This window comes from Eleutherodactylus coqui, chromosome 4, assembly GCF_035609145.1.
Source record: "Eleutherodactylus coqui strain aEleCoq1 chromosome 4, aEleCoq1.hap1, whole genome shotgun sequence".
Taxonomy (NCBI): domain Eukaryota; kingdom Metazoa; phylum Chordata; class Amphibia; order Anura; family Eleutherodactylidae; genus Eleutherodactylus; species Eleutherodactylus coqui.
This window is the reverse complement of record NC_089840.1, coordinates 294,271,108-294,293,635: the sequence shown is the minus strand read 5'-3', so window position 1 is coordinate 294,293,635 and position 22,528 is coordinate 294,271,108. Positions and strand designations below refer to the sequence as shown.

The 22,528-nt window shown below is 46.5% G+C and overlaps 1 protein-coding gene across 6 annotated transcripts in view; it reads right to left on the bottom strand.

Annotated features, from left to right (window-relative positions):
* ABLIM1 (actin binding LIM protein 1) overlaps positions 1 to 22,528 on the bottom strand; it is a 509,502-nt gene that overhangs the window by 3,210 nt on the left and 483,764 nt on the right. For 3 of the 6 annotated variants that reach the window (XM_066601406.1, XM_066601404.1, XM_066601407.1), the window contains 6 exons: positions 16,801 to 16,947; positions 11,105 to 11,193; positions 9,959 to 10,055; positions 8,571 to 8,635; positions 7,970 to 8,030; positions 3,901 to 5,761 (listed from right to left, as the gene is read on the bottom strand). In XM_066601406.1, the coding sequence (XP_066457503.1) occupies positions 5,619 to 5,761; positions 7,970 to 8,030; positions 8,571 to 8,635; positions 9,959 to 10,055; positions 11,105 to 11,193; positions 16,801 to 16,947 (602 nt within the window). In that variant the 3' untranslated portion in view covers positions 3,901 to 5,618. Of the gene's footprint in view, positions 1 to 3,402; positions 3,484 to 3,851; positions 5,762 to 7,969; positions 8,031 to 8,570; positions 8,636 to 9,958; positions 10,056 to 11,104; positions 11,194 to 16,800; positions 16,948 to 22,528 lie in introns of those variants that run through there. The other 3 variants (XM_066601408.1, XM_066601409.1, XM_066601403.1) reach the window with 3 other exon arrangements.

Here is a 22,528-nt window from a genome sequence, read left to right as displayed (position 1 = left end):
AATTTTACCATCACTTACAAATCTGTTTCATAGCGGGAAGAAAACGCTGCTTTTTTCATGTAAATAAAGGGCATCTTTATCATCGACATTCGTGAGGTCGTTTCACTGATTGCATGGGACGGAGATACTGACATCGTGCCAGAGTTTATTGCGCTATTTACTAACAATGACATCAATTTGACAATTACTGGTAGTTTTGATGAATTTCCTAGATGTCACTTTGATGGGAAACGGGACACTGAGAAAGGTGACAGCTGCCCCTACTGTAAAGACATGGCAGGTAATACTATTCTCCATATTGCTGGTAGCCACCCACAACATACTGTAAAGGCTCACAAGACTCCAACGTGCATGTTCAGATGATGGAACAAATGAGGTTCACGAGAAATCAAAGTGCTAACAACCACTTCACCATGGGTATGTGTGTGAGTGTTTCTCATGCTCCGCCCCTGATCACATGATGGTGACATCATTGCAGGTCCTAAAGCATAAAACATGCAGAGCCTGACAGCAGCAGTGTGCTCGCAGGACCTGTGATGATGTCACCATCATGTGATCAGTCACCTGTGTGGGTGGACTTGAGCTGTGTGTGTGTGTGAAACACGCGCATGTAGCAGAGCTGTATGTGTCTGTGACACGCAAGTAGCAAAGTTGTGTGTGTGACGTGCACATTTAGTTGAGCTGTGTGTGTTTGTGTGTGAGACGTACACATGTAGCAGAGTTCTGTGTGTGTGACACGCAAGCAGCAGAGCTTTGTGTGTGACGTGTGCATTTAGTTGAGCTGTGTGTGTGAGACGTACACATGTAGCAGAGCTCTGTGTGTGTCTGTGACATGTGCATGTAGCAGAGCTGTGTGTGTCTGTGACATGTGCATGTAGCAGAGCTGAGTGTGTCTGTGACATGTGCATGTAGCAGAGCTGAGTGTGTCTGTGACATGTGCATGTAGCAGAGCTGAGTGTGTCTGTGACATGTGCATGTAGCAGAGCTGAGTGTGTCTGTGACATGTGCATGTAGCAGAGCTGTGTGGCGCATTGTGCTACCAGAAACACTGGTGCTATAATTTCCTAGTAATTACTAGTCCGCTTTACAAGGATTGGCCATACGTCGCTATCCTTCCTGGTCTCCTAATAGAGCCAAGAAGACAGTCCAGAAGAAAAATAGATGTTCATTATTGCAATCCAAAAACACATGTAGAAGCCAAAATCCACAGAGGCGCCGGCGATCCCCTTCTCCACACAGTACAGCAATGAATACAAAGTATTGCATCAGTTACAAACAATATTATATCAGGATAACAGAATAGCTGATATTATAAATAATGGAGACATTGTAACGGAAACGACAGAAAATAGATGCAAAGCATGCAAATACACGAATATGACAGATGGGTTCAAAGATGAGGAGGGCTCACGCTCTGACAACATACAAACACGCTGTGATGGTGAACACGTGATAAAGGCAACCGAACGCCTCGCATGTAATCTGATATGTTGGATGCACAACTAGCGAATCAAACCGCAGAATGTGGGAAGATGCTGCTTACATAAGGGGTGCAGGAGAGGCGCAGCAGCAGAACACGGTTTATATATACACAGAATCACCATCTGTCTCTGTTCAGGTATTATGGCATAGAAAGGGTTGTTAACCCTATGAGGGGCGGAGGCAGGCGGGGGCAGCTTACGGGCCGCAAAGCTTTTTGGGTTTTCTAATTACAATCAGGATATCCTTTAGGATGAAACTACAAGACTGACCTGATATATATATACACTGATAACAGAGTGTAGCAATTGGTTTATGGTGGGTGCTAATATATCAGTTATGTCACATGATTGTCTTTACAATTCCCGATTGGAGAAAATTATTTATATGGGTACAACATGGCACTATTTATGTGGGCACTGTATGGCACTATCTGGGCACTAACATCACTCAGGTGCAGTAATTGTTCATGGTTTGGCTTCTGCGTGGCACTGGTCATCGGGGCGCTGTAGTATAATCTGGGTGCAGTAATGGCTCATTTCCTGTATTCTGTATGGCGCTATCTGGGTAATGGGTGTAGAATGTGTGCCCTGTTTCCCTTATATACACAGTATACAGCACACTATATATTTAGTTCTCTGGAAGCTCCTCTTACTGCAGACGTTCTCCTGAGGTTTGCTGGACGTCCTTTTCAGACTCCTCAATGGTTAATCTTCTAATGGGTATATGAGTGCATTACTATGCAGAGTTGTCATTCAGGGATTCAGGAAAGCTGGGTGAACCCCTCTGTGGTAGTTCTTTTGGAGGTGGTCATGGCGTCACCCAGCTCTCCTGCAGACAGATAAAACTAAGAAAAGGCCAACAGAGGAGGAAGATCTCGAAGACTTTTACTTGCTGTGGGGGGGGGGGGGGGTCATGATTTTGGGAGGAAACATGAAACATTTATTATGTGTACAATGTGTTCTGGTCAGGAAGATGTTAACAGTGTCATCTAATCCGGTACAGAGCCACAGATTAGGGGTCCCCCCCAGAATGTCCGTCTCCTGGACACCCACTGTAATAGATGAACAGTACTGTGCAATGGGGCTGATATTGCACGTTTGAGGATTCACAATGACGCAATGATGATTTCCAGATGATTGAGGTCCCCCTACAAAATGCAACTTCCTCCTTTCCTGGAGGATGCCCCCTTCATTGCAATCCAATACACTGATGTGCCAAAAGTCATGGGACAGGAACTATAATCGTGTAGGACGCCCTCTAGCTGAGCAAAGTGCAGCAACTCAACATGGCATTGATTCCACAAGTGGATGGAAGAAGCCTGGAGGGGTGTAGAGCCGAATAGCCCCCCACAGCTCCAGGGTATTTGTAGGTGCAGGATCTCCGGTGTGAATGGACCTCTCCACCACATCCCATAAGTGCTGGATTGGGCTCATGTTGGTTGACTGTGCCGGCCACACCATTCATAGGACCTCCCCAGATTGCTAGTCCAACCATTTCTGGACCACTTGGGGCCAACGGCACGGAGCATTATCCTTCTGGAATATCCCATCATTGTGGGGGACATGAAGTCCATGAAGGGCTGCATATGGTCACCAAGCAGGAAACATAGTGGGCACCAGTCAGTGACCAGTAGACCCCACCCATGCCATGAGAAGACCCCACACCAGTATGGAGCCAAAACCAGCCTGTACAGTGCCTTGTTGACAGCTGGGGTCCAGCTGCAGTTTGCATACCGCTATCCCATGAGTTTTGGCACGTCGGTGTATGGCCATCCCCTACACATGAGCTCAGTCAGCCATTGCTTCCCTAGGAATGTGGCTATAATGCACCAGTCATTCCCCCATTGCACAGGTCTGCAAGGTCTCGGCTAAGGATAAAGCTCTGATCGCGGTCTCATATGCTGACTGGTACGTCTATTACCTCCAGTCTAGTCCTGTCCACGTCTCTCAGCATCTTGTTGCGTCCTCGGTTTGTCACCATCAGCATCTCATATGGATGAATCTAGGATGAACCAAGCAGAAGGAGGAGTGTGAGACGTGAGGACGGGGCAGAAGACCCACCTGTATGGTCAGGTAGCATAGACCGTCCTCCGTTCTGGGGAGCAGTGCTACTCACAGCCTCCAGAGGGCAGAAGAAGTCAATGCAAATCATGGCAAGTCTCCATTATTTAACACACAATGGGGGGGCAGGTGATTGTGATTTATTATAGGTGACCCCCAGAGTGAACATTTCAGAGCTAGGGCAGGAGATAGACCCTACAGAGACCCCCACATGAGTTATTACCCCAAGAACCCAAGCAAAGAGAACGCTCCTCCACCATGATGCTGTGCCCCCCAGCGTAGACCGCCACCTGTTACATGCACACTTGCCTTAGGCTCCAACATGTTAGGCATTGACACGCCCCTATCCATTCTCATGACGGGAACGTGGCCATCTGGTAGTGACTATGTGGAAAAACATTTAGAGAAGCACTAGTTACACAGAAAGCAGGGAGGGAACCTACACACCAGACCCAGGACACGGCAGACATGCAGCTACGAGGATGAGCCCCACACCGCTATAGTAGGCACACAAGGACAGGGCGTTAGGCAGCGGGGAGAAGGAGGTAAAGGTGCTACGTAGCTCTCTGGGCCTACAGGATGTCACAGGGGTCACAATCTGCCTAGAATGGGGGCCACACAGGTGGCTTCTTCATCCATTACTCCCAACACGGCCACCAAGTGGTGAAGATGGTGAACTGCAACAAGTCATCGACCGTCCTCATCTTCGCTTTATTGTGTTACCTGCGGTTCTGGACGCTCCGCTGATGGCCGCCGGTACAAACAATAAAGCTGAAATGTTCTCACTTCCCAGATCTGTTCTCTGCAGCCACAGAGACGCTTGGATCAGTGCACACGACAAGGCAAAGCAGCGAAGGAAGCAGTCGTACTGCAGGGGTTAATGACACTATATGAAATGAGAAGGCTGCCCTGCAGGGCTATATAACATGGGTCAGGCTGCTCTGGACTCTTGCACTGCAGGGTTATATAACATGGGTCAGGCTGCACGGGACTCCTGCACTGCAGGGTTATATAACATGGGTCGGGCTGCACGGGACTCCTGCACTGCAGGGTTATATAACATGGGTCGGGCTGCACGGGACTCCTGCACTGCAGGGTTATATAACATGGGTCAGGCTGCACGGGACTCTTGCACTGCAGGATTATATAACATGGGTCGGGCTGCACGGGACTCCTGCACTGCAGTGTATACTACATGGGTCGGGCTGCACAGGACTCCTGCACTGCAGGGTTATATAACATGGGTCGGGCTGCACAGGACTCCTGCACTGCAGGGTTATATAACATGGGTCGGGCTGCACGGGACTCCTGCACTGCAGGGTTATATAACATGGGTCGGGCTGCACGGGACTCCTGCACTGCATTGCTCTGCATTGTGCACTGATCCACCCATACAGGAGTTTCTCCATGAACTGATAGCACTCAGGGCATAAGTGATGACCTCAATGAAATGTAAAAGAAAGTCTGTGGTAAATTAAAGTCCCGGAGTCGTTCTCTCAGCCATTTCTTAGTTCTCTCTGTCTTTGGGAGAGCTGGGTGACAACCAGCATGGCCACCATTACAGCTCCCAATGAGGTGGTCCCACTGAAAAGGGTTTCTCTGCTTTTCAGAATCTTCTTCTATTAGAAGGGTCCCGGATGATAAGCTGATCACAGAGCGGTGCCGGGACCCTGCGATCAGCTGTCATCTGTGCAGGAACTTGCCAGCAAGTTTTTGATTTCCCTGCAGCACCTCCACAGGAGAAGCTAGGTACTGCACAGTCCTCACTGTAATCAGTGGTTGTCTATGTACTGCAATGACGTGTCAGGTCCTCTAGTGAGAGTCATGGCGCCACAAACACAAATGATGGGTACAATATTTAAAAACATGATATAAGAGGACGACTCCGGTACTTAGATCTACCGGGGGTCTTATGGGGAAACACTCCTTCATTCTCCACCACTATGAAATGCAATGGTCTGCAGTACAGAGTGTAAGACATACAGTAGATTGTGTTTGTGCATCCATAGATACATTGTCACATCCATGAAAACAACTGCGGCAACACATACAATACAAGAGAACTAAAGAACACTATCACCAAAGACACAATGAGAGAGAAGACACAACCTCCAGGAAGGCTGTCCACACATGACTGACAATACCAGCTTCCACCACTAGGGGCAGTGTGAAGCATAAAAGACTTACAGCAACGGCCACGGCGACACCTACCTGATAATCTGCAAGGAGAGAACACAGAGGTTAGTGGCAGCTCAGGATCATACATGACATCATATACAGGGGTCCGGGAAGTCTTCAGACACCCTCACTTTTTTTACATGTTTTAGTGGTGTGACTTTGTATCCCCCATCATTCATCACTCCATAATCACAAAGTGACAACAGAATAGGAGAACGCGTTGTACATTCTTAAAAATTAAACCTCCCATTTTGTACTGACATAAGTATTCACGCCCCTTGGTACACGTAACATTTACATCCCATTTTCCTTGATCGTTTCTGAGATGTTTCTACACTTTGATTGGAGTCACTGGAGGTAAATTCATTTGATTGGACATAAGACCCCCGGTCTATATAAGGTCTTGCCGCTCACAATGCTATTCAGAGCCAAAACCAAGCCATGAGGAGGACAGAACTGCCTGTAGAGCTCAGAGACTGGATTGTGTGGAGGCGCAGATCTGGAGAAGAATACAAAAACATCTCTGCTGTCCTGAAAGTCCCCAAGAGCCCAACGGCCCCCATAATACTTACATGGGAGAACAACCAGGACTCTTCCTAGAGCCGCCGGACTAAGGGGGAGAAGGGTCATGGTAAGGGAGATGACCAAGAACCCAATTGTCACTCCAACTGAGCTCCAAAGATCCTGTGTGCAGATGGGAGAAACTTCCAGAAGGTCGACCATCACTGCAGCCTCTACCAATCTGGGCTTTATGGCGGAGCGGCCAGAGAGAAGCCTCCTCAGTAAGAGACATGGAAGCCGCCTACAGTTTAAAAAAAAGACCCTAAAGGACCCTCAAACTGCGAGAAACAAGATTCTCTGCTCTGATGACACCAAGATGGAACTTACTGGCCTCTAAGCATTCTGTCTTGAGGAAACCGGGCGCCGCTCATCACCGGCCCAATACCATCCCTACAGTGAAGCCTGGTGGTGGAGCATCATGATGGGGGAGAGGAGACTGGTCAGGGTGGATGGAAACCAGGCGCCGCTAATCACCTGCCCAATACCATCCCTACAGTGAAGCTTGGTGGTGCAGCATCATGATGGGGGAGAGGAGACTGGTCAGGGTGGATGGAAACCAGGCGCCGCTAATCACCTGCCCAATACCATCCCTACAGTGAAGCTTGGTGGTGGAGCATCATGTGGAGGTGGGGAGACCAGTCAGGGTGGAGGGAAAGCTTAATGGAGTGGAGGACCAAGATAATGACAACCTGATACAGAGCACAAGGGACCTCAGACTGGGCAGAAGGGTCACCTTCCAACAAGACAATGACCCTAAGACCCCAGCCAAGACAACACAGGAGGGGGGACAACTCTGTGAATGTCCTCAGTGGCCCAGCCAGAGCCCTGAACCCAATGGGACATCTCTGGAGAGACCTGACAATGGCTGTCTGCAGACAGCTCCCATCCAATCTGACAGAGGGCAGAAAATCCCCAAATTCAGGGGGGCAGACCTTGTGGCATCATCCCCAAGAAGTCTGGAGGCTGGAATCACTGCCAGAGGGGCTCCGACTAATGGCTGGTTAAGACACAACGATTATCGCTCCAAAAATCTTTTGAGCGATTTTCGAGTGATAATCGTTGTGTTCTTTAACAGCGCAAGGTGATCACTCAAACAATAAGTGATCACCTTGGGCTCCAAGCGGAGGATGCAGAAGACAAGCGGGGTGTCCTCGCTTGTCTTCTGCATTCAGCTGTTCCCTGCTTGCAGCGCCCTGCTGTTATACAGCCGAGCGCTCTGAGCGGGAGATGAAGAACACAGCTGGACCACTCAGTTGTTCATACCCGGCCTGTCTTCAGGGAGCGGGATACAGCTGAAACAATAGTATCAGCTGTATCCTGCTGTGAATCCCTGATAAGGCTCATGGTCAGCATGCTGAAAGATCAGCGATCAGCGACGGCTTAACGAAAACTGTGCGATGTCAGTGCAGCTACACACAACGATTATCGCTCAAAAGACGAAAATCGTATCTAAAAGGGCCTTAATACTGAGTCCAGGGGTGTGAATACTTATGTCACTGCAGGGTGGGAGTTTTTAATTAAAAAGAAAACTTACAAAAATCTCTCCCATTCTGTTGCCACTTTGTCATTATGGGGTCCTGAATGCAGAATGAGGGGGACACAAGGCCACAACATGGCAAAGTATAAAGAAAAAGTGAGAGGGTGTGAAGACTTTCTGTATATCATTACACCAAGAAGAGGCGGCTCACCTCGCACCCCTCCGCTGATGTCTCCATAACTGTCGTACTGCACGAAATCCGTGGACACCGGCTGCAAGAGAGAAAGAAGAGTAAGACCCCAACCTGATGTAGATCTGTTAGTGCCGGACTGCTAGACAGTCCGGAATATTGGAAAGCATTTAATAACAGGGGAAGTTACAATGAGTTACGGCTATAAGAATTTAAAGGTGCGCTCCGCCTGAAAGGCCTGATGCCACTCGGTGCCAAAGAGATCACAGACAGTTTTTTCCTCCTTGGTTGGACTTCCCCTTTAAGTGAGCTCTCCGGGGCAGCGAGCGGGGCCCCGCTGGGGGTGACAGCTGCAGATTCTCCCAGTGAGGATTTGATTATATGAATATTTTAGCAGTATCAATACAAGAACCGGCGCTAATTAGTGTCTGAGAGGAATTATGGGAACTGTGTCACATGCTAATTACACCACAGACGCCAATGGAGTGGCGCCCCCCAGAGGCCAGGTTCTGATGGAAGATGTACAACATTCTGAGAGAATCTCCTATGGGATCTCCTGTAGAGTGTAAGGTCTTGTGTTTGATTCGACCATGAAATGACTTCTAGTTGAAGTGAGGCGTACCCGATGAAGGCCATTCCTGCCATACCCCGGGAGCGATGAGGTCTTGGATGCGTCCGAGCGGAGAGCTGAAAGAACATCAATGAATGAGACAAAAAACATCTGCAGCAAGAGATTTCATAGTGCTGACGGCATTGCGGCTGGAGGTATGCCGAACCTCAAACCACCAAACTGCACTAAAGCTTCAGACCTTCATTGTACGCTAAGGTTAAAGGTAGGATGTGCCTCAGACCTCTACTATTACTAATTGTTGAGGTAGGTAGTGCCTCAGACCTCTGCTATTACTAATGCTTGAGGTAGGTAGTGCCTCAGGCCTCTGGTATTACTAATCGTTGAGGTAGGTAGTGCCTCAGGCCTCTGGTATTACTAATCGTTGAGGTAGGTAGTGCCTCAGGCCTCTGGTATTACTAATCGTTGAGGTAGGTAGTGCCTCAGGCCTCTGGTATTACTAATCGTTGAGGTAGGTAGTGCCCCAGGCCTCTGGTATTACTAATCGTTGAGGTAGGTAGTGCCTCAGGCCTCTGGTATTACTAATCGTTGAGATAGGTAGTGCCTCAGGCCTCTGGTATTACTAATCGTTGAGGTAGGTAGTGCCCCAGGCCTCTGGTATTACTAATTGTTGAGGTAGGTAGTGCCTCAGGCCTCTGGTATTACTAATCGTTGAGGTAGGTAGTGCCTCAGGCCTCTGGTATTACTAATCGTTGAGGTAGGTAGTGCCTCAGGCACCTGGTATTACTAATTGTTGAGGTAGGTAGTGCCTCAGGCCTCTGGTATTACTAATCGTTGAGGTAGGTAGTGCCTCAGGCCTCTGGTATTACTAATCGTTGAGGTAGGTAGTGCCTCAGGCACCTGGTATTACTAATTGTTGAGGTAGGTAGTGCCTCAGGCCTCTGGTATTACTAATCGTTGAGGTAGGTAGTGCCCCAGGCCTCTGGTATTACTAATCGTTGAGGTAGGTAGTGCCTCAGGCCTCTGGTATTACTAATCGTTGAGGTAGGTAGTGCCTCAGGCCTCTGGTATTACTAATCGTTGAGGTAGGTAGTGCCTCAGGCCTCTGGTATTACTAATCGTTGAGGTAGGTAGTGCCCCAGGCATGTGCTATACACTGATGCTTATGGATGGTTTATGCCTCTGGAGGTGATCAGTGTCTCTGACTACTATCATATACAGAGGATTGAGGCATTGTACACCTCGAAGCTCTAACATTGAGGTAGGTTGTGCCTCAGACCTCCTGTATACCCTGCTTCCTGCAGTAATCCATGTATCTGGCTATACAGAGGCTTGAGGTATTCTATGCCTCACACCTCCCCGTGCCCCGGGTGTATTGCATACGCAGTATATAACCAGTGACCAGATGCAGGACCCATGATATCCCCCCCAATGTTCCTTACAGGACAGGATGGTGGAGTCGTATCTGCTGGCGGAGTGTGGCCGCTCCCGACTTTCCTTCTCCTCCTTCAGTATTAGTTGCCCAAGACCCGAATTGAGCTGAAGAAGAAGCACAAGATTTAGTAATGGCGGCGCGTTCTCCAGGGAGAGCGAGCAAAGACGAGAATATGAAGCATCCACAAACAAAGAGCGGCAGAACTGGAGACCTAAAGGTAGGTGCAGGTATGTCCGGCGACTGCGGGTTCATGTAGGAATAGCAAGATAGTTTATTGCCAGTTATCCAAGAATGGCGCTACCTGCGAATGCTTACCTCAGTATCAGCGCCATTTTAATAACAGGGGAAGTCTAAATAAGTGGGTTAATGACAGGGGTCAGAGTTATCTCCGATCCCTGCCATTGCGGTCAGGCGGTCAAGGGCAACAGACACCCACCATGTACAGAGTGGGCTCAGTTTCCCCGTACGCTATATACAATGACACCCAGCATCCATAATATATGGACGGTGCATGTTGGGAAAGGGTTAAGCCTTCACTGATACATTGTAACAAATCCTGCCTGTGCAACACTATTTACTTTAAGCTAAACCTTGGGCTACAAGCAACATTGGTCACGCGGCATAAACATCACAGTGTGGCACTACAACATTACATCTAATGACCGTGTTACAACCTGTGATGGTCGCAAACGATTCTAAGGTCACAAAGCAGCGTCTCGTGCGACATTCGTGTCTGCGGTTCGCTGCTGGGCGACTATTTCAGAGCTGCAATTTTGCTGTTGAAAAAAACCCACAAAGTCGCAACAATGTTGCAAGAGAATCAGTTGCACCGGATCTAAGCGGCCGGCTACGGTATGAAGGTCGCATGCGGACGAAAATCCAACAGGTATGAGAGCCGTGTCCCATTCCTGGCAATTCGCGTGTTGCGATAGGACCCTACGGACAACCATCAGATACAATGTTGCAACCAGACACTCTGACGATGTTGTGTCACGCGGCACAATATAGCCCTAGCCTTCTGTCAGCCAACATGTAGTATGGGAAGAGGAGTGTCAGGAAGACGACCATCACAAGCTGCTACAATGTAGAGACCAGTCGCGTTTAAAGGGACTGGAGGGCCATCGTCATCTTCATCAGACCGGTCGGCTCTCACCTTCATCAACTGTTCTTCCTGAAGTTGTCGTCGTCTCTGCAGCTCCTCGTCTTCCTCCTCCCGGCCGCTCGATCTTCTTCTTCCATCCCCTGATACCAGGAAACACAGTAGTTCAGGACCGGATCACAAGCAATCATTTCATCAGTACAGTCACAGGTTATTTACCTGTGGAGAAGGAGACTCCGCCTCTTAAAGGGCAGCTCCACCCAGAATAAAAATGCTAGGCTATAACCAGAAGACACTCGGGTCTCGGTCCTGACCGTCAACTAGTACAGGGTGCAGATTTTGGGAGGACCTGTCAACACTAGATTAAAGGGCAGCTCCACCGTGACTGAACTACAAAATAACCGCTTCTAACGTCAATATTTTATTAGAAACACTTTAAAACTTGATACATTTTCACGGTGATCGTTCCGCTGGTGGGGGGGGGGAATAGCGGCGATATAAGGGCGAGAGCTCCTTACCCGACTGTCCGAATACAGCTGCCGTCAGTAATCCACCCATGTAGCGGTGCCGTCCTACACAGAGACCTTCCTACTTCTATGGAGGGGTTGCATCTACAGGACTGATTGGTTTTGGGTAGGATATCATCTGTCAAGTTTAACCTCTCAATGACCACCTGCTGTGAATGTAGGGCAGCCAAGCACGCTCTATAGCCAGCGGCTGCCAGCTGCTTTAACCCCTTCAGGACCAGAGATTTTTTTCCCGTCGCCACATTCCTAGAGCCATGACTTATTAATTTTCCCATTGACATGACGGAGGGGTACTCTGCGGGACGATCTCTATTTTTGAATGGCACTACCTAATATTCTGTATAATGTAGTGGGAGGAAATGAAAAATAAAATGCAAATGCACCATTTTTGGTGAATTGAGTTGTTACAGCGGTCACCAAGCAGTAGGAGTGACATGAACGTTATTCCGTGGGGCAGTACCATTTCAGAGATTCACTAATTTAGATTTTTAATGTTTTTCAATTTTTAAAAAGTAAATAAAACATTTTCTTGACCAAAAATTGCTTTCCGCCGCCACATTCTGAGACTCGTCATTTTTTTACTTTTTGTCGAATGGGCTGTGTGAGGGTGAGCTTTTGGCAGTGTGAGCTGTAGTTTTTATTAGTACCATTTCGGGGTGAATACATCTCTTTGATCACTTTTTATTTAAAATTTTTGGGAGCTGGGATAGAAAAAAGAAAGTAAATTAAAATCACAATTTTGGCATTCTGTCCTTTTTTTTAGTTTAGGGTCTTCACCATGCGGGATAAATATAATATTATAATAGTTTAGACTTTTATGTACAGGCGATACCAAATATGTGGGGCGGGGCTAATTCGTGGGACCTAGCTCCGCCCCTGTCCCACCTCCTTTCATTGCAAATAGTGCAGAGGGGCGGAGAGGAGGCAGAGAGGGGGCAGGAGCTCAGTTCCTGCTCCTGGCTCTTCCATCCTCCCCCCCTCGCAGATGAGGACAACGTATATCGGCTCGGCGTGAAAACCGAGCCGATATACGTTCTTGTGAATGCACCCTTAAAGTGTTAAAAAAAACGATCTAATATTGTAAATAGCGGTTGCTCTGTCATTAGATCACATGGCTTTTCTTGGTCTTTGCTTGAGGCGACTTTATAAATAGTCAGGAGCAAAACGCTCTTCCCAATTTGAGTAACAGATCTATTTGTATCTGATTACAGCGATTCCAAGGCTCTGTGATCTAGGCATGAGACTAACCACAGTGATCGCAGGGATCAGTGATCTACAGATGTGATTGATTAGGGATTCCAAGGCTCTGTGATCTAGGAATGAGACTGACCACAGTGATTGCAGGGATCAGTGATCTACAGATGTGATTGATTAGGGATTCCAAGGATCTGTGATCTAGGCATGAGACTAACCACAGTGATCGCAGGGATCAGTGATCTACAGATGTGATTGATTACAGTGATTCCAAGGATCTGTGATCTAGGCATGAGGCTGACCACAGTGATTGCAGGGATCAGTGATCTACAGATGTGATTGATTAGGGATTCCAAGGCTCTGTGATCTAGGAATGAGACTGACCACAGTGATCGCAGGGATCAGTGGTCTACAGATGTGATTGATTAGGGATTCCAAGGCTCTGTGATCTAGGAATGAGACTAACCACAGTGATCGCAGGGATCAGTGATCTACAGATGTGATTGATTACAGCGATTCCAAGGATCTGTGATCTAGGCATGAGGCTGACCACAGTGATTGCAGGGATCAGTGATCTACAGATGTGATTGATTAGGGATTCCAAGGCTCTGTGATCTAGGAATGAGACTGACCACAGTGATCGCAGGGATCAGTGATCTACAGATGTGATTGATTAGGGATTCCAAGGCTCTGTGATCTAGGCATGAGACTGACCACAGTGATTGCAGAGATCAGTGCTCTACAGATGTGATTGATTATAGTATTTTCAAGGCTTAGGGCCCTTTTACATGGGCAGATAAATAATTCAGGTTCCCACAGTGATCAGGAGTATGAATGATTATCGTTCAGTGTATATGCATGCCCCAACTAAATGACGTGTATGCATGCAGAAAACTGAATGATGGATCGGCCAGCGTAATCAGGCAGTCAGTCACTTATGAACAACTTCTTGCTGAGTGTGAAGGGAGGTGAGCAGCCGACACGATCCCCGGCCCGCTCTGGCTTCATTCGCCGAGCGATGCGTGTCTCTATGTAAAAGCACAAGACCGATTCTTGCTGGGACGACCTGTCGGGCATCTGTACCTGATAGGGCCATTTTATACAGGATGACCTAAGTGTTCTGGGGAAGAGACTGACTGCAGTGATTATAGGGCTTGTGATCTGCGGATGAGACTCAACATGGTGATTGCAGAGCTCTGATTGGAGGATGAGACCGATCACACTGATTACAGGGTTCAGAGATCTTAGGCTGCTATTAGACAAGTCATGGCAGCTGCCGTAGCCCTCATGATTTTCCGACAATTGCTGGGCTGAACATGTAAGCGGAGGTGCAGCCTGGTAATTAGTGCTATTACGTAAGTGTTAACGGCGCTCGAGTAATGGCGCACTAAAGATGAGACTGATTACGGTGATTACAGGGATCTGGGGGCAGTATTGATCGCACTAATTTCAAATGACGAAGGTTGTGAGTCGAACACGACAGAAGGACTTAAGAAGCCAAAATGTGACCTAAGGAAAATTGTAAGATGTCTGCAGAAGAGAAGATAGAGGGACGTGACAAGGAGCAAAGTGATGCGTCCAAGGCAGCAAGAGGAATCCCTGCTGAACAGGGAGTTTATACTTCAGAGCTGCATTCACTATTCTGTAGATTTTATTGGAGACAGTCAGCAAGACTATCAATAGACATTCCCTCAACATCCTAGCTGAGCTATAATGCAGGGAAAAGGGGGGTTCAACCACATCAATGACTGTACAGAAGATGGTGTAAAACGGACACCAGAATACAAATCACTAGCTCTCAGCAGACACTGAACAAGCAGGGAATGCTGGGAGATTTCAGCTCTGAAGTCAAAGAATAATGAATGCAGAAACGGAGTGTAATACTGGCTGCACCTCAGTTCAAGGTCATCCACAGTCTTCGGTAAACCTCATCCAACGTGCTGCAGCTTTCTAATAGAACTTCAGGGGGATTTATTAACCCCTTCTGGACCACATAGGTGTAATTTTTTTGTTTTCTTTTTTTCATCCCCGTCTTCCAAAAGCCCAAACTTTTTAATGATTCCATTGAGTCAGCGGTGTGAGGGCTTGTTGTTTGCAGGATGAGTTAATGGTACCATTTAATGTACCGTATGATGTACCAAAAATATTTTAAATTGTGAGAAATTTTAAAAAAGGTGCGATTGTACAAATGTGATGTTGGAGGGGAGACGCTTCTACAATGTTTACATTGCAGTTAAAATGTGTTTGCTGGTCAGTGGGGCTACAGCGATACCAAATGTATATAGACTTTCAATGTTTTACTATTTTTAAGAAGTTTTAACAATTTTTTCTTAAACTAAAAGTTGCTTCTGTCGGCGCTTTCTGAGACTCTGAACTTTTTATTTTTTTCCCGGCAACTACTGTGAGGGCTCGTTTTTGTGTGGGGTAAGCTTTGGGAAACATGCGTCTTTTTGATCACTTCTTAGGCAGGCTTTACGCGGGCGAGACGCACAGATCTTGCACAATCTCTCTTGAATGGGGTCATACATATGCGCAATGTTTTCCTGCATGGCACTGCGATGCAGAAAACAAATCGGAGCATGTTCTATCATGCTGCGTGCTCTCGCATCACAGCGCCCATTGCTGTCACTGGGGCTGGCGGCGGCAGCGCACAATGTGCTAGGTGCACGCGATGCCTGAAAACAATGTGAGAAACTCTGCAATCCCCCTCTACTCTATTAGCAGCAGCCGGGATTGCCTTCTTCCCTGAAGTGATACAAGGCTTTTTTCCTACCTGTGGCGCTCGCATGTCTGTACACATCCTATCAATGGCGCCCGCGTGTGTATGAAGCCTTAAAAACCAATATCCATTATTTATAATCTTAGCCGATTTCAGACGCGCAGAACAGCAAAGATGAATTAACCCTTTGCAATTCAATTTTGGATTCAGGGTTTCCTAGGGGGCTTTCTCTTTCTGCCATTATACAATGGCGCCATCTGCTGGCCAGAGCTAGTACTGCAGTATGGGACGTGCCAGAGAGGCCCCCGACAACCGAAAGGCCAGTAATATACAGTAAGAATACCCTGCCGGATGTCTTCTGACATTGAAGCTGTACAGCCTTCAATTACAATGTCTTCAGACATCAGGCAGTGGATTGGAAAGGGTTAAGGGACATCTTCCTTCAGCGTACTTGGGGTTAATATTGGTGTATTAGACATCCGGCTCAGTAAATCTGCCATTTGTTTAACAGTCTTTGATATTTCCAAGATCTCTGCTTGCTGTCAGTGATTAGATTAATGTGAGCCTCCTGTCCTGCGCCCAGTGTGAGGGGCCGCAGACTACTCATGGACAGGAAGCATTGGGTGGTTATAAGATATTTTGGTGGCCATCTTGGAAGACTGAAAATGGGGCACAGAAACCGGTGAAAGCGAGGGAAACGGCGCAGAAGACGGACAGAGAATACAACTCCTTCCCAAAAATTCTGTCCGGGGATTGAGGAGTTGCCTCAATATTATTTATATCCAGAGACTGAAAACTAAACAAGCTTTCCACACAGCTGAGGGTTTGTTACACTGTATCCAGAGTAAGCAGTCCTATGTAAGGTAAACACATCAGCAGCACAATCCATGCTGTGCTTTATGGTTTGTTACAATGTATCAGTGCAGGTAAAATGTAACAGTTTGGAGTCCTAGAGGTTCCCCTCAGAGGATTGTACAGAGTGGGTACAAATGTCACAGACCCTCAGCTGTGAGAATATTGAAGACCACATTCAGAATCTGAAAATCTGTCTAAACAAGAATGCTTTCATTCACTGACAGCATGCAGACATATTGACAACAGGGAGAAATTGCAATGAAGTATATCTGCAAACTGCAGACTGTTCATATCCATATAAGAACAGGACCCAAGTACCGACGGCGCACTGAAGCCTGCTCCACCCGTACAATCACAGGAAAGGTGGGCTGTAGTGTCACATTGTTGCACCACCTCACTGTTCCTCCGCATCATGGAGTGAGCGCAGTGAGAGGTCCCAGTCTCAGTTTCCCTACCTATAGCAGCAAGTGAGGGAGGACCTGGCCAATAGTCGGTCTCAATCTTTGGAACTTCGCCAGGCGCTGGAGCGTGGGCAGCTGGGAACTTGGACGACTTGATGATATCCTCCGAGCTGTTGCTGAACGCTGCCATAGCAGCTGCATCTAAATAGGATTAGGTTGTAACTTAGCTCTTAGGCTCAGTGCGTAAATGCGCCATGCAGAACCTCAACCTCCACCTGCTGCATAATCAGAAAGATCCTGTGCACCAGGACAGTCTGACATCCGCACCCCAATATCTGTATCACCAATGCTATAACTGAACCTACAAATACTCCATACCTGACAACAGGGCACATCTATCTGACCTCCAACATAAGCAAGACCACTTCTAAATCTTCACAAAGGGGCAGTATAATAGTAGTTATATTCTTGTACATAGGGGCAGTATTATAGTAGTTATATTCTTGTACATAGGGGGCAGTATTATAGTAGTTATATTCTTGTACATAGGGGGCAGTATTATAGTAGTTATATTCTTGTACATAGGGGGCAGTATTATAGTAGTTATATTCTTGTACATAGGGGCAGTATTATAGTAGTTATATTCTTGTACATAGGGGGTAGTATTATAGTAGTTATATTCTTGCACATTGGGGGCAGTAATATAGTAGTTATATTCTTGTACATAGGGGGCAGTATTATAGTAGTTATATTCTTGCACATTGGGGGCAGTATTATAGTAGTTATATTCTTGTACATAGGAGCAGTATTATAGTAGTTATATTCTTGTACATAGGGGGCAGTATTATAGTAGTTATATTCTTGTACATAGGGGCAGTATTATAGTAGTTATATTCTTGTACATAGGGAGCAGTATTATAGTAGTTATATTCTTGTACATAGGGGGCAGTATTATAGTAGTTATATTCTTGTACATAGGGGGCAGTATTATAGTAGTTATATCCATGTACATAGGAGGCAGTATTATAGTAGTTATATTCTTGTACATAGGGGGCAGTATTATAGTAGTTATACTCTTGTACACAGGGAGCAGTATTATAGTAGTTATATTCTTGTACATAGGGGGCAGTATTATAGTAGTTATATTCTTGTACATAGGGGGCAGTATTATAGTAGGTATATTCTTGTACATAGGAGGCAGTATTATAGTAGGTATATTCTTGTACATAGGGGGCAGTATTATAGTAGTTATATTCTTGTACATAGGAAGCAGTATTATAGTAGTTATATTCTTGTGCATAGGGGGCAGTATTATAGTAGTTATATTCTTGTACATAGGGGGCAGTATTATAGTAGTTATATTCTTGTACATAGGAGGCAGTATTATAGTAGTTATATTCTTGTACATAGGAGCAGTATTATAGTAGTTATATTCTTGTACATAGGGGGCAGTATTATAGTAGTTATATTCTTGTACATAGGTAGCAGTATTATAGTAGTTATATTCTTGTGCATAGGGGGCAGTATTATAGTAGTTATATTCTTGTACATAGGGGGCAGTATTATAGTAGTTATATTCTTGTACATAGGAGGCAGTATTATAGTAGTTATATTCTTGTACATAGGAGGCAGTATTATAGTAGTTATATTCTTGTACATAGGGGGGCAGTATTATAGTAGTTATATTCTTGTACATAGGAGGTAGTATTATAATAGTTATATTCTTGTACATAGGAGGCAGCATTATAGTAGTTATATTCTTGTACATAGGGGACAGTATTATAGTAGTTATATTCTTGTACATAGGGGGCAGTATTATAGTAGTTATATTCTTGTACATAGGGGGCAGTATTATAGTAGTTATATTCTTGTGCATAGGGGGCAGTATTATAGTAGTTATATTCTTGTACATAGGGGGGCAGTATTATAGTAGTTATATTCTTGTACATAGGAGGTAGTATTATAATAGTTATATTCTTGTACATAGGAGGCAGTATTATAGTAGTTATATTCTTGTACATAGAGGGCAGTATTATAGTAGTTGTATCCTTGTACATAGGAGCAGTATTATAGTAGTTATATTCTTGTACATAGGAGCAGTATTATAGTAGTTATATTCTTGTACATAGGGGGCAGTATTATAGTAGCTATATTCTTGTACATAGGAGCAGTATTATAGTAGTTATATTCTTGTACATAGGAGCAGTATTATAGTAGTTATATTCTTGTACATAGGGGGCAGTATTATAGTAGTTATATCCTTGTACATAGGGGAGCAGTATTATAGTAGTTATATTCTTGTACATAGGGGGCAGTATTACAGTAGTTATATTCATGTACATAGGGGGCAGTATTATAGTAGTTATATTCTTGTACATAGGAGAGCAGTATTATAGTAGTTATATCCTTGTACATAGGAGAGCAGTATTATAGTAGTTATATTCATGTACATAAGGGGCAGTATGAAGTCTGCACAGCACTGCAGTGTGTTTTATAGGGCAGATTTTAAATATTTGATGCAAAAACAGACACCCTTTCCTCCTCTAGGACTACATTGTTTCCATCTTACTGGTGACCCCTAATATTATCCATGTGTCAGCTCTAACACACAGAACAGGCTTGGCTGCATCTCACAATGTGAGCATCCAGTGACTGCGCCAATCTCTTAATGCAAGACCGATTTCTTCAGAACCGCTGCACATTCCTTGGAAAGGCTGCATCATGATGACGAAATGTCCATCCAGCGAATCCTGGAGCCGTCTGACACCCAAAGCTGTTTCTAATTTTGCATAAACGGACACCGAGCCCAAGAGAGATCGGAGAATCTCATGATGCAGCTGCTTACAAGCTTCTATGGTAAATCATTAACACATCCCCTAAAAGCCATGCCCCGTCCTCGGGAAACCAATCTTTCTGCCATTACAGCTTTCACATGGGTTGTCACCCAGCTTTCCTAGAGCCTCATAGCTGACAAGCTGCTCCTCCTACTGGTACACTGCAGAGCCCTTCATACAGAACTGAGCTTTAATTTACTGGAAGCCACGTCCTCTCCTGGTGCACAAGGACCACGGAAACCCACAGAGAGCCCAGAAACATGCAGCTGCAAGGCGTGAAGAAGCCCTGGGAGGTTAAAGGGTTAATACTGGAGTAAGAGAAAGGGGCAAGGTGGAAGATTAAGCAGGAAGCAGAGTTAGGAGCAGAGGACACCTGTGGATGCAGGTAACTGCCTGACTAGTTATGACACCTCAACCAGAAGGAATGGAATGACTTATCCTGAATGCCAAAATGTCTGCGGTAGAAGGTGTGAGACCTCTGTCCCACAAAAGCTTTATCATGGCTATTTTGCCGTGATGCCGAAAATCCTGACCATCTGAAGCATCGGATTCCAATGCGTTTGTTCAGATGGGCGATTTCCCTGCATCTAAAATTGGCCGGATGGACACGATAGAGCAGACTGTGCGCAGCCGGGATATGTAGACGGTTCCCATAGACTCCTATGGGAGCCTATAAGAGCCATCAGAAAAAGGGAGTGGGAGGGAGGTGGAAGCGAATTTAGCAGCGGCTATCGTTGCTAAAGTCCCTCCCCCCTCACCTTGCCAGCAGCACCCATAGGCTTCTATGGGAGCTTCTATTGCCACGATCAGCCGGCAAAGGGAGGGGGAGACCTTAGCGCTGCTAAAGTTTCTCCCCCCTGGCTAACGGAATTCAGGGCTGTGACCCGGCCGTCTGAACAGGCAACGAAGCTGGAAATTTAGCCGTGATGTGGGCGGCTGAAAATTGCAACACCCGTGTAAAGAGCCCTGAGGGTAAGAAGGGCATGTGCCCAAGCAGAATCGCAGCATTCTCCAATTATGGCCGGCTGCACGTGACCGGGTCAGATTCCACATTCGCACATAGCAGTTTCTCTTTTTCTGTTGTCGCCAGGCGATGTCGCGGAATCCGCGGCTTTTACGCAATGTCATTGCGGAAGGGCCGCGGTCGGACGGCTTCCATTGACTTCAATGGAAGCCGTCCTGGCAGAATCCGCACTGAAATAGAGCATGCTGTGATTTTTCCTCCGCTCGTGGACAGAAAAGAACGCTTTTCCATAAATTCAATGGGCGGCATTTAATGCGGAATCCACAATGCAAATCCGTCCGTGAGCAGCCGGCCTTAAGTTTTCACATGGTGAATCCCACATAGGGACCACTCTTCGTGCATCCAGTGGTCTTCCCACACTGCGGCCGTGGCAGAGGCTCGGGGGGCCGACACATCCTACTCCCCTGTGGCTGCATTTCATTTCCCCCATGTGGAATTCACTGGTGAAGTATAAGAAAACCTGTCAGCAGAAATGTCACCACTAATCCGCCACCATCATGTTCAACACGTTACACGCATGTATTTGTCTGACAACACAGAATAAGCATCACTCTGTTGAACACGCTGGGAAGCCCCAGGGCTGCGGTTTAAAGGGGTTTTCTAGGACTATAAAAAAAAAGTTTAAAAGGATTAATATTAGTAAAAATTGAATATCCTGGCATCTCCCTGTCCAGCGCTGCAGCCGGTGCCCACCACACAGGACCCGGAAGAAGCGGCGGGTGATCAGGTGGTGTTCAATGTGCACAACGGCTTAGCCGCTCACAGGCTCCCGCACTGACTCCTCTACAGTGGCTGAGCAGTCGGGTGCACAATGTACGGCATGCAACCGTCCGGCGCTTCTTCAGGGTCCTAGCGCCGGGGACAGGGGCTGCAGCATAAGGAGCCGCTAGAATAGGAGAGTATTCAAATTTTATTAATTTTAAGTGCTTTCATTTTTTTAAGTCCCGAAATCCTCGATAGCAAAACTTCTGGCGACAGGTTCCTTTTAATAACACTGATGAGTAATCCTCAGAACAAGTCATCAGTGTCAGATCAGTGAGGGTCCAATGCCTGGCACCCTTGTTAATCAGCTGATGGGAAGAAGCCCAGCGCCATGAAGTGATAGTGGTCAGAAATGGTACTGCAGCTCCCTCATTCACTTCAATAGGAGAGAGCTGCAATACTATTGGGCCACTACACACTAGACGGTGCTGTACTTCTTCTGGCACCTCGGCTCCTTCACATCAGCAGCGGGACCAGGTGTCAGACCCTGATTAATCTTATATTGACGAACTATCCTGAGGATACATCATCAATGTCATAACCCTGGAACATCCCTTTAATAGAAATGTCTAAGCATCTATTAAAGTGTGTTGATTCTGGTTGATCATAATATCTGCAGTACCATTTACTGCACATTATCAGGATGAGAGGCCTTCTACTGCCTGGTGATAGGTACACGGCTGGAGCAGAGGTGAGCTCAGTTATCACACGGGACTGCAGGCAAGGGCCCTTTTACATTACCCAATGCAGGCGCTGCTACAATTGTTTGTACCCCATTCATCTCTATCGCTGTCGGCTGCACGTCTTCTGTTCACATTGCCAGATGTGCTACCGAGAGCGATTTTCCTGGTTACACAAAAGGTGTGATCAGTAATTGCTTGCTCGTTTGTAGCTGATCAGGTTAACGAGTGTTGTAATTAAGACTCGTTCAGAATCACCATGTAAAAGGGCCTAAACATGGACCACAGGACCCTCAGCTCTGCTACACCTGTGTATTATTAGTATTTGTGTCAAGGTGTTCCAGCGCACTCTGGTGGTGAATGTTGGCAGTGCAGGTCACGCAGGTTGATTGTGCTTGATCATTGGAGGGGTAGAGGAAGAATCATTTTGGATTTGGGTGCAGGAGACGAGGAGCTGCGGGGGCGATGAAGCCATTAGAGGG